At 50.7% G+C, this 12,856-nt stretch overlaps 1 protein-coding gene across 3 annotated transcripts in view; it reads right to left on the bottom strand.

The window, feature by feature from the left end:
• Window positions 1-5,291: 5,291 nt before the first annotated feature.
• The window catches only part of gnb1l (guanine nucleotide binding protein (G protein), beta polypeptide 1-like), a 26,909-nt gene continuing 19,344 nt past the window's right edge, over window positions 5,292-12,856 (bottom strand). For all 3 annotated transcript variants that reach the window (XM_035380347.1, XM_035380348.1, XM_035380349.1), the window contains one exon: window positions 5,292-7,292. In XM_035380347.1, coding sequence (XP_035236238.1) covers window positions 7,026-7,292 — 267 coding nt within the window. In that variant the 3' untranslated portion in view covers window positions 5,292-7,025. The remainder of the gene's footprint in view (window positions 7,293-12,856) is intronic.

Here is a 12,856-nt window from a genome sequence, read left to right as displayed (position 1 = left end):
TTTTTAATGAACAGCATTTTAATTATTTTCTTCTTAATAGTAGGCCTACAGAAGTTTGTGAAAAGTAATCCAAGCGGATTTTAAATTAGGCTACATTATTTTTATTACTACATGACGCGATATTCTTTTTAAGATAGTAAGGATAAGGTTAACCCATGTTAGGTATGAAAAAAGCCATATCTTTTGGGAAAGACGATGGCTCATATTTCCCGATCCGGGATCATTTGCGGTTCCTGTGCAGCACGGACAGGAAGAGGCAGTCTGGAGATTTGAGGCTCCCTTCGCGTGAGCCGAGACCCGGGCTGAACGGAATGAGAGCTCGCCAGTCAGGAAGACGAGGACAGCGAGACCCAGGGCTCTTCCGCTAGGCCAGCCCAGCTGTGTTTGTTCTCATAGCAACTCGCCCTTGATGTGAGGCCAGCGGCCGCCCAACCTGTGCCACCATCCGACGGAGACGGCTAGCTGGGGGGCAGCAGGTGAGGACAGGGTCCATGGCCATCTTAATGAGGACTGGTGGCAGCTTTCACACAACAAAGGACACGGCTCCCACCACGAGGGGTTATTTATGTGGTCGGACCGCAAATTATCACCGCCGCGCGCAAAAAATACAGTCGTGCGTGCGAAGTGGCTTCCCCAGCATCACAACTGCCTTTTGTCACCCAAATCCCAAGAGATAATGACGGAAGGGCGATTGGCTTTAATGTGGACACATTTCACAGGACGAACAAGCACTAATAGGGACATAACATCTTTAATTTATTATAGGCCTAGTGAAATATTTTTGTTTAAGTATGGCCATATTTTTATTTCAATTCGAGGTATTCATATATAAAACAATGCGACACATTTCCTGTTATAAGCCTAGAAAATGCGCGGTTCATGACCTCACTTTTAGCTTAAAAAATCGCTTTGCGAGTAACATTAACATAAACATACAAAGTCCCAAATGTTCAATTAATTGGTGAACTGTACAAATTAGTTTAGAAAGGACGCCAGCTAGAGGAAACTTAGAGTAAAACAGTATCACAACGCGCAAATCCAAATTCAATCAGTTGATCATGACACAAGCAGCTAAAACTCAGTCCAGTTTATTAAACATACAAGACAACACGGAACATAAAAAGAGAGAATCAGTTCAGTGATTTCCCTGTATTTTCACATATAAAAATGTGATTTAATTAAAATGTAATTAGATTTTAAATCGAATTTGAAAATTTCATATGCCTAATGCCGAATCACCTACTCAGATTCTTGAACTTCATATATATAATTGAATACAATTTTTTTTTAAATTTTGTTATAGGCTGTTACTTCATAAGTTGGCAAAAATGAACAAAAATAAAATGAAGAGCAAAATATGTAGCGCTCAGACTGAATCGACGACTGTTCCAGTTCATGTCATATTTGTGGAGAAATACCCAGCCAACGAGGTGCTTGTCCGCCTGTTTAGAGCACCGTTCGTATATTATCCTTTGGGGCGTTCAATAATAAACAGACACAAATCCAGGGTTATTTACACGTAGGGTTCCCCTCAGCTCTCCAGTATGTTCACCTATACTGTTTATTGAACAACCCATGTTTTTTCAGGATTCTGAATGTGCCTTCAAATGTGTTCCTATTGCATTGACATTACACCAAAATGCATTTGAAAATTGTGAATGTAGCATATTTTATTAAGTTTAATTTTATTTTATTAAACTTATTTTATTAAGTTTTAAAAGGAAATGTGCACGGAAAAGCCTCAAGCAGCCACAACATAAAGAGACTTCTCGTCAATATAAAAGAAATGTAAACAAGTCAATATGAAACCATTGTGAAGGAAATGTTTTGCATTCACAGAAACGGCTCGCCCAAAATTATAGCATGCCAGAGTTTTAACACTGCCATGAAAAAACGACGTGTAGTGAATGATAATGTACACCAAAGCGATCACCTGACACTCAGTGGCACCTGGAACATGTGTTGTGACAAGCAGGCCTTCCAGAGGAACTTCAGTTTGCTTTACCTGTGTGTACTTTTCTTCGGCCGAGTCTTCGCAGCTTGCCATATCTCGAGACTGATATTAAAAACAAGCGCGCGGCATACCTGCGGGACTCGTTTACTTTAAAAGCGCTCCATGTGTTTCTCATTTTCCCCCGGCTATTCGCGGACAAATGATACATATTGTTTATATTCCGTTTTGTATCGCTGACTGACTATGTTTTATGGTGAATATAAAAACAGATCAACACCCACGTAGCCACACGAAGCTTTGATATTTCGTTCAAATGATTACGAGCGTACACTATGTTCAGATGTTCCCCTCAAATGAAACCATGGGGAACAGTTAATTTTTACAGTTTGTGTTGCTCAAGTTGTTACTGATGAAAAACATTAAATAGCTTCAGCTCATACAAGCACACCAAGTTCACCATGGGTTCCATAAAAAGGAATGTGACCAAACGTAGCTGACTGGAAGACAACACTGACTACCTTAGACTAGCCTACTTAAAGACCAAATATCGGGAGGACTTTGCCACCATGACCCGTGACCTCCAAGGCCACAGTGAGAGGAGTGTCAAAGGAGGGAAGGGATCCTAAACATCCACCAGACATTCAGTTTCGTGTTCGTGACACCGAAAGTCCCACCTCCCTCCCGTTGAAATCAAAACATTCCAAGATGATGCGTCTTCTAACAATTAAAGTGGTATAGCGAAGTGATCAAGAACAACACTGAGGCAAAAGACGTTCCACCAGAAACTCGTGTAGTTAAAAAAAGTGGGGGGGGGGGGGGGGGGGGGGGGGAGGCGGGGGGGTCAGGGGGTAGCGAGGCAAAGATTGCAGCAGTCGAGTATCTGGTGAGTCTAGAGAATCTTTAGCGCACGGCTCCTCAGGCCAAAAGGGCCGCTCCAGCTGCCGGGCAGCGACTCCTCCAGGGTTCCTCTCGTTTTTATTGACTTCCTAAATGATCTATTATGAGGCTGATTTATGGGGCTTCCTCCGGCGCGCTCTCTCTCTCTCTCTCGCGGCCGCGGGGGCTCCCGTTAGCCGCGCGCAACATCTGCAGCGATCGCGGCGCACTCGATCCGTCAGGAGAAAGGACGGAAGCTCGCCCGCCCGCTGCTGCTTTTGTTCCGCGTTCAAAGTCCTGCGAGAGGAGAAGGAAACTATTACGGATTCTCGAGGTCACGACGGAGATCACGGACAAAGGTGGGGTGGTTTGGGACGGGGGGAAGGGGGCGGGGGGGGGGGTTGAAGGTTCCTGACAGCGGGTTAATGAAATGAACTGTTTTGTCTTTCTTTCCTCTCCCCTCCAACTCGTTTCCATTATTCGCCCAGGGCCCGAGTCTTTGATTTTCCCCCCTTCTCCGTTCCAGCCCAGACCGTCCCGGGAGACGGGAACTATATGAGGTAGAACGTCTGTGCCCCATTTGAGGCCCTGGTCTGCGTCCCGCTCCCTACCTCCCTCTCCTCGCACCGCGCACCGCCGCCGCCTATTATTAGCGACGCTACAGAGAACGCTAGCGCTAAAACACAAAAAACTTTCCTATTTTTGCTTTCGGCGGTCCCACAACAATCAGAGGACTTGTTTGTGAACAGGGACCGAGATCACACAAGAGGACGGATTTGGAAAGAGGAGATTGTTATTCTTGACAGAGAGAGACCGCGGACCCACAGTTCGCTCGGGACAGCCCCGTGCAAACGCGCAAGTTGTACCGACCACAAACGAAAACAGTGGGGTTTTTTTTTTTTTTTTTTTTTTTCTCGGGACAGGCGAAAGGTCGCCCGCGTGCCACGCCGCGGTCGAAGCGGTGCAGACGTCAGGCGATTCTGGCTGGCGAAGCCGGCCGTGACCTTATCCCCACACGCCTGCAGGATGGATTTCAAATTTACTCTCCGCAGAAACTGGCATGAAAATCACCACAGCCCAGAGCAGTGGAAAGCAGAGGTGAACCAGGACACCTATCTAGCGTACCTAGTTACCTGTTCCTCTGTGTGCACTGTAAACACACACACATTACATTACAGGCACTTAGCAGACGCTCTTATCCAGAGCGACTTACACAACTTTTACATAGCATTTTACATTGTATCCATGTACAACGTACTGAAGCAATTCAGGTTCAGTACCTTGCTCAAGGGTACTACAACAGCAGTGTTCCTACCCAGGAATCGAACCTATGACCTTTCAGTTACAAGCCCAGTTCCTTACCCACTGTGCTACACTGCCGCCCCTAAACACACACACACAGGTGTAGCAAACTCAGTTCAAACAGTGCCAGTGTTCACCACAGGAACAACAAAACAAACAGAAAAAAGGTCTAAGTTCCTTTATGGGAGAACCAGAGCATGAAGATGCTCCAACAAAGGGCGATTTCTCAATACATCTGTCTGTAACATGCAGGGACTTCACTGGCTTACTATTCAATTCAATTAGTACAATTAGACTTTTCAGACACACAGTCACAAAGAGACTTCACAGAAATGGGAAACGGGAAAATTGGTAAAGACTGAGCCTGAACCTCCATAAATCCAGGAAGTGAGGAGAAATGCCTGTACGTGAAGGGTTAAAAGTATTTTGAATAATGATCTGACCCAGACTGCGACCCTTCCTCTTGTACGGTCGGTGCACGTGCACCACATGCAGCTGTTAGCACACTCTTAGTCTTTAACTCTCAGCGGGCAGCGTGCTGTCCAGGGTTCCCCTCCTACGGGCCGCTCCAGACCGCCCTCCTACGATCCACTCCGGTCTCCCCTTCTGGGGCCCGCTCCAGGGTCACCTCCTACGACTTGCTCCGGCCCCCCCCCCCCACAACCCAACCCTCCTACGACTTGCTCCGCCCCCCCACAACCCAACCCTCCTACGAGTTGCTCCGGCCCCCCCCCCCCCCACAACCCAACCCTCCTACGAGTTGCTCCGGGCCCTCTGTCAGCGACAAGCGTGGGCCGGGAGAAGTTCCGCCGTCAGGGGGCTCAGAGGGCCCTCTGATCGTCCGCAGGCCGCTGGCTGACGGGGGGGCCTTAGGGGGGAGAGATCTGGGAAGAGACGGGCCGTCCCGGCTGCACGGACTACTGCGGGGATGAAAGGGCTCGCCGGGGGAACGGTCCCGCTCCGTCCCGTCCCGCAGGCAGGCTGGACCGCAGCTCATGGTTAAAATTCCAGCCAATCCCGTTGCGCCGCTTCGGACAAATCCGTCATCATTTACCGTCAACATCTAAACGCTGAAATGAAGCAGTGGATACACTGTGGAGCGACAGAGCAGCGCTACTGTTAGGACTGCTCAAGACAAAAAGCAAAACACGATCAAACACAATGTACACAATCACATTTATTTTTGCACTGCCAGTGATCAACACAAACTGAAAACTGTTGGGTGTACACAGTGGTGAAAGTCTCCCCTCTTGCGCTTATAATGCGCTTATAATGCACTATAATGCGCTTTGAGACCCTGATAAGCGCTATATAAATGCATAAATCCATTATTACCATTACAATAAAGTCAATAGTACAGCTGAAGGTTAGATGGTGGAACAAAACAGACCCTTAACACACAGTCACATTTAGAGCCTTACTCCAGAGGTCAGTTGTGGCCACCCCAGTATACACAAACCCTGAGAAAAGACAAAAGAACCGCGTGGAACAATGCACGACGGCCGACGGCTAGCGACCACGCCACGCTCCGCAAACACCGATCAGCACCTGTGTTTCCCAGCATCCTGCGGGCTCAATGGCGAAGTGTCGCAGCGCAAGAGAAATGCCGAGTCTGCCCTTTTCACCCCTCGTTCCCCCCCCCCCCCCGCTCCCCCCTTCTTCTTCTTCTTCTCGGGGGGTGCTAAACGGAGGAAGGGCTTTTTCCTAATCGATCTCGTAAACAGAACCCCGGCGTTTGGAGGTCTGTGCGCGGCCTGATTATCCCGAGGTGACGAATGTGGTCTGGGTCAAGGCAAGGGGCGATGTTAAACTGAGAGGGGCGTAGTTTTTTTTTTTGGAAAAAAGAAAGAAAAAAAAACGCAACAGGGATCGGACCACCGCACCTAACGCTAAAGAAAGGCGACCCCACTGGAGCAAACCTCCCACCAGCAAAGCAAACAGAATAAAATACTAAAATAATTTAAAAAACCTGACAGGAGAGAGGATTAAGATTCCTCTGTTTGAGTCTCAGGGGGGTCCAGCATGAGGAACTGACAACAGGAGTAAAAAATAAAAAAAATAAAACATTCTGAAGAATTTTTTTTTTTTTTTTTTTGGAAGACCGAATGCCGGCGGTAATTTAGGGCTTTATTTTGGAACGGCACAAAGGCTTCCCGTGCCGACGTTCCGGCTCGGCTCCGGGGAAAACTGCAGGCCGGCCTTTTCCGAGCGGGGCGAGCGTCGGGATCCAGGAGCCGCGGAGAAGGAGCCAGTCGCCGCGCCAGCGCCGGCTGAGGTTTCACGCTTTACCTGGGGAGCCAGACCCGCGACGGGACTTCATGCACATAAAAAGGCCTGAACCGATTCCCGTTTTACGAAATGTGTGTGGCACCAGGACCGAATAATCTACTCAGGAAAACTAGATTTCAGCTGAAGGTGTTCTAATTTCTACTGCATCTTACTGTGCAGAGTGCAGTTGTTATTATACTATTAGAAAATATTTGGTTCTGCAAAATAATTCATTTTAATGAGTACATCTGTTTTTGGGAAGCTGTGGACTGCTATTTGAGTAACATGCACACAAGAGCTGATTTAACACCTTCATATGAACCAGCTCCAGGACCAACACTGTAAACCTGCCAAAGGAGGGAAAGCTGTGTGTGGGGCCAGCAGGCTAATTTCAGGCTCTGACTTTACTATCTGCTTCAATAACAAAGGATCCGTCATCCCAGCACAGCTTCACTGCAGTCGACTGTGACGAAGACTGTGACGAAGACCACCGCAGAGAATCGGCCCCTCTCGCTCGGAGCGGTCACGTGACCCGGCACGGTCATGTGATCCATGGCACAGGTCCGAGGTGCAGGTGCGGACGCGTCCCGGCTAACGGCACAGCGCCCCCCGGTGGTCGTCCCTCTCACGCGTCGCTGTACACCGACCAGACGCTGATCCGCTGGTCCTTCGAGCCGGCCGCCAGGACTCGCCGGCGGGGGTCGCCGTGGTCGGAGAAGGCGACGCAGAGCGCGGCGTCGCCGTGGTGACGGAGCACGGCCAGCGGCCTCAGCCTCTTCCAGCCGAACAGGCGCACGCGGTGGTCCCACCCGGCCGTCGCCAGGATACGGCAGTCCTGGCGCACGCGGAGCTGGGAGAACCCCGGGTTCACCACCTCGACCGACTCCTGGAGCTGAGGAATCAGAAAAAGGGGGGGGGGGGGCACGTTCACAAGGCATCTCAGAGCAGGAGAGCTGACCCAGGGTCAGTTTCACCCCTAAGCTCGTAATAGGTGAAGCAGCCATACGGGACGGGGGACAACTGATCCTAGATCAGCAGTTGTACTCTGAGATGCACCAGGACCACAGGCATAGGTGTTCCGTTAAAGATCCATTGCACAGTTCCAAAGGGGAACCCCCCTGACACAGAAAAGAGGGCGCGCTTCCCAGCAAAGCGTAGCACGCTTCACGATACTGCTCGTGCAAAAACCGCCATTGTACAGCAGCCAATGCAAAAGCACGCGGCGTAGTTTACATGCGCGGGAGACAGGCAGGCGCAGGACAGGCGCTGAGTAACACATGCAAAAGGAATCCGCCCAAATGACGCGGACTGATAAACGTTACCCAGAAGGCTTTGCTGTTCACATTCACCCCTGTGAAAAGTAGGCTTTTTGGAATTTTTTTTTTTTTTTCTTCAAAATTCTAAGTCAGTGTCCTAGAACTCTGTTGCTTTCAATAACCAGTAGTGATTGTTACATCAGCATTAGAATGTTCATTAAGAACTTTCTAATCACATTTGTAATCTTACACCTGAAAGGGTTAAGTTTGTCCACACACAACCTACTGACATTGAAATGTACGGCAGAAAAAATGCCATTGAACCATTGAAATACCAGTTCCACGCAATAAAAAATGAGCATTACAAACTAACGAGCTCAGCGACTTCTTTAATTGTTGGGGTGGGTGGGTGGGGGGGGGGGGGGTTCTGTGCAAGTCCACCCAACAAAAATAAGACAGGAGTCCTTTCCAGCCATCTCTCGAACCATCAGCTGACACGATGATTGAGGTTCAAATGGAGGGCTAAATTACTGTTGAACCTGGCAGAGGAACCCCGGCAGGGCTGGGGGGGGGGGGCTCACCCGTCGGCCGTAAAACAGTACGGGGAGGGGGGGGGGAGAATGTTCCTGCGAGCGAATGTTCCTGGGGCGACTGTTTGGTTTGGAGCGACCGTTTCACGGAGTGCTTGGCCGGCGTTACCTTTGTCGCCGTGAGAGAGACCGCTCTGCCAAACATCCCCGATCGCAGAGCGCCGTCTCCCGCCTGACGAATCACCGGCCGCACTGAAAGATCCGGTCAGCGGGACAAGAGACCGATAAACACACAGAGTCGCACAAAAACGTACTCCTCACGTTTTTATCAGTGACCTACAGCATCCCAGTGAAGGAAGTGATCTTAGCAACAGGTACCTTGCATCAGATCTTAGAATGTATCCGGTGCGAGAGTTTTACGGTATAGTTCTGCCACCACGTTCCAGAAGAAGCCCCTAACCACCTGACTGAACCTCGCAGGTGGAGATTCATGGTCACAGATTCAGTCCTGCTACTGGGTGAACCTCGCTACACATTAGCCACACACGGCTTAGCCATTAGCAGCACTTCAGTGCTCTCGCTAGGGAGAGCATTTTGATTGGACAGATGGGCACAGAACACCCACATCCATGTACATCTACATTTACATCACAGTCAGGCATTTAGCAGATGCTCGTACCCAGAGCAGCTCATAGAAGTACGCACAAGCAGGCACAGGCAACAAGCCAAGCTGAAGACACATCATCACTGTCACAACCAATAAAAACAGTGAACACACAACCCACAGCATAACGCTAAGTGCCACAGTACTGCCTTAAGCAGCAGATGGTAGGGCTCTATAGTGTTCGCATGTTAAGAGCATTTGCTCCTGAATGTTGATGAGCACAAACTATAAAAGTAATTTAGGAACACATCCACTAATTAGGATGCTCCCAAATATTTCAACTCAGGGGCACACACACGCGCTCCTTGGAAGTACTGTTAGTGTAGAGCCCTGGCATGGGTTTGAGGATTACAGTGTTAAGAAATCATCGCAGAAAGAGGGATAGTAATCCCCCTAACGAACACACCGCACGTTAACACGCGGCCAGCCTGAATAATTAATTATAAGCCCTCGTTTGTTAAGCGCGTTGTTACCTCAGGTGGACGGTATGCCCCGGAACCGAGCGCCATCTGGCTCGCGTTACGGCTCGGGCGGCGATGGGTTCGCGTGTCCGTCTCTGTTTGTTTTGCCCTGTTTTGTCTCCCCTCGCTTGTGTCGGGGGCGGGGTATTTATTTATTAAGGGGGTCAATCCGGCGCATTAAGCGCAGTAACACCAGCGGGGTGTTTATGTAGCGAGTGTCCGCGTCTGACGCTCCCCCCATTTCTCTCTCACAATATGGCCCACGACCCCACAAGCCAACAGACACACATACACGTGCACATGCACACGCACACAGACACACGCGCACACTAATGTGCACGCCTGCACGCACGCACACACATGCACGCACGCACGCACAGACACACACAGTAAAGTGTTAACTCCACCAGAGTTGACATTTGTCCAATTGAGAAACAAATGTACTCTACTGAGTAAACTCTATTACTCCATTAGTAAAATGAACACTATCAGAGCAAAATGTACACTTTCAGAGAGGACATTTAACTGTGTGCCTGCTTGGCATTTCTAAACTTTTAAAATGGCCAGAAGATGGTAAATGGTAAATGGACTGCATTTATATAGCGCTTTTATCCAAAGCGCATTACAATTGATGCCTCTCATTCGCCAGAGCAGTTAGGGGTTAGGGGTTAGGTGTCTTGCTCAAGGACACTTCGACATGCCCAGGGCGGGGTTTGAACCGGCAACCCTCCGACTGCCAGAAAATCGGTCTTACCTCCTGAGCTATATCGCCCCATATCTCCAGGTTCAAAAAGCAACGTGCCCACTCTCACCACGTGACAGAGAAGCTCATGCGAGCGAGAACACAGCTGCTGGGGCTGCAACTACCGGCCGTTTAAAGCGACACCGCCAATCACAGCCACGCGATGACCTCTAATGGAAACCCCGGCCTGCCCCTCCTCCGCATCCTCACTCAGGGTCTTTCTCCTGTCTGAATATTCCTCTCTGGCTCCCCGAAGATCCAAGCGTGCGATCCACCACCGTCACACCTGAGCCGCCAGAGACTGCGACAGAGACGGGTGAGGGAGTCCGACAGGTCAGGGCCGAGCGGGGACGCTAAATCCTGGCCTGGCCGCGCCAGTTACCCGGCCGATGCAGCTCTCCTGACTCACAGGTGACGCAGCGCAGGCATTGGGCACCTGGGTGAGGGGTACTGTGAGGGGTACAGCGCGGAGCTGCACCTGTGGGAGTTGTCATCGTGTGAGTAACAGTCCTCAGAAGCAGCTACGCCTGATTTACACCGCTGATCTGTCTCTGTCTCTATCACTCCTCCTCTCTCTCTCTCTCTCTCCCTCCCTCCTCCTCTCTCTCTCCCTCCCTCCTTTTTTCTCTCACTCTCCGAGGACCGGAGGAACCTGTCTCTCAGCGCCTGTCAGTCGCGTGAGCAAAGGGGACAGAAAACATCAGCACACGCACACACACACGCACACAAACCCATACACACACACAAACCCATACATACACACACACACAAATCCATACACACATCCAAACCCATATACACACACACACAAACCCACATGCACGCACACACACACATACACAAATCCATCCACACACCCAAACCCATATACACACACACAAACCCATACACACACAAATCCATACACACATCCAAACCCATACACGCACACACACACACATACACAAATCCATCCACACACCCAAACCCATATACACACACACAAACCCATACACACACGCACACACACACAACCAGTCAACCAGGTACACTCACTCATAAGAACACACACACACACACTCAAAACAGAAACCCATCAACACAGCCATGCACACTCACAGAGAGACACACATCAATCCAGGTAAACTCAACTAACCATGACAGAGAGAGAAAGCTATACCGAGACAGAGAGGGAGGGAGAGAGGGAAAGAGAGAGAGAAAGAGAGAAAGAGAGAAAGAGAGAGAGAGAGAGGGAGGGAGGGAGAGGGAGAGAGAGAGAGAGAGAGAGAGAGAGAGAGACTCTGGAACCCCAGGCATGCTGATAGTGTCTTATGAGAAGCATGTGCGGTAAATTAAGTGCCCTGTCCAGAGCATATCCCCCTTATCTGCAGGCCAAAGCCCCTTGCTGATAAGAGCAGTTCACAGCCCTTCACCAGGACGGGGATTCCACTGCCTTCTGTCAAACAAAGTTCCCCCCCCCCCCACCCCCACCATGCAATCAGGACAGTCTCTGCCACTCACTGCCCCCCCCCCACCCCTCACACTACTGCCCCCTGCTGTTCCACTGTTCTACCTCTCTACTGTTCCACTGTTCCGCCTCCATACTGTCCCACCTCTCTACTGTTCCACTGTTCCGCCTCCATACTGTCCCACCTCCCTACTGTTCCACTGTTCCTCCCGCTGTTCCACTCTCCCCCCCACTGTTCCTCCGGCTGTTCCACTCTCCCCCCGACTGTTCCTCCTGCTGTTCCACTCGCCCCCCCACTGTTCCCCCTGCTGCTCCACTGTTCCTCCCACTGTTCCACTCCTCCCCCACTGTTCCTCCCGCTGTTCCACTCCCCCCCCACTGTTCCACTCTCCCCCCGACTGTTCCTCTCGCTGTTCCACTCTCCCCCCCACTGTTCCTCCTGCTGTTCCACTCTCCCCCCGACTGTTCCTCTCGCTGTTCCACTCTCCCCCCGACTGTTCCTCCCGCTGTTCCACTCCCCCCCCACTGTTCCACTCTCCCCCCGACTGTTCCTCTCGCTGTTCCACTCTCCCCCCCACTGTTCCTCCTGCTGTTCCACTCCCCCCCACTGTTCCACTCTCCCCCCGACTGTTCCTCTCGCTGTTCCACTCTCCCCCCCACTGTTCCTCCTGCTGTTCCACTCCCCCCCCACTGTTCCACTCTCCCCCCGACTGTTCCTCCCGCTGTTCCACTCCCCCCCCCACTGTTCCTCCTGCTGTTCCACTCCCCCCCCCACTGTTCCTCCTGCTGTTCCACCCCCCCCCCCCCCCCCCCCCCCCACTGTTCCCTCAGCTCCACAATCACCAGCAGTGATTTGCAGCCGCGGGTCCAGCGGCTCTAGAACCACACCCCCCCACCCAGCCCCCCCACCGCGAACTACCGTTCTCTTTATTACAGATGTGTTTTGTGTTTGCTTAAGAGCCTCTAAGGTTCTGATATTTTTATTAGCCCTCGCAGGTCATCCGTCAAACCCAGGCAGACGCTCCGCTGCCCGGCCACTGAAACACTTTTGTGGGAAGAGCCCGGGATGGCTGTCTGGACGTCACAGTGCATTTGGCGCAAGGGTAATTTAAAATCCCCCGCTTGGAACCCTCTACCAATTTATTTGTTTTCACCCCCCCCCCACTACCCCCCTGCCCAAAATTATAAATTAAATCTTTCTGTTTCTTTTTGGTGGTTTTTTTTAAATCGGTGCAAAAGAAACCAAACGGAACCAAGTTTCTTATTTTTTTGCTCTTTGACTTGGTCTGTTCCCAGTGCTGCAGTTACACGCGCAGTCCTCCGGAGGACAGCCTATTTGATTCAAAATATTTATCC

The sequence above is a fragment of the Anguilla anguilla genome, chromosome 10 (genome assembly GCF_013347855.1).
Source record: "Anguilla anguilla isolate fAngAng1 chromosome 10, fAngAng1.pri, whole genome shotgun sequence".
In the NCBI taxonomy this organism is placed as follows: domain Eukaryota; kingdom Metazoa; phylum Chordata; class Actinopteri; order Anguilliformes; family Anguillidae; genus Anguilla; species Anguilla anguilla.
This window is presented reverse-complemented; position numbering and strand designations above follow the sequence as displayed.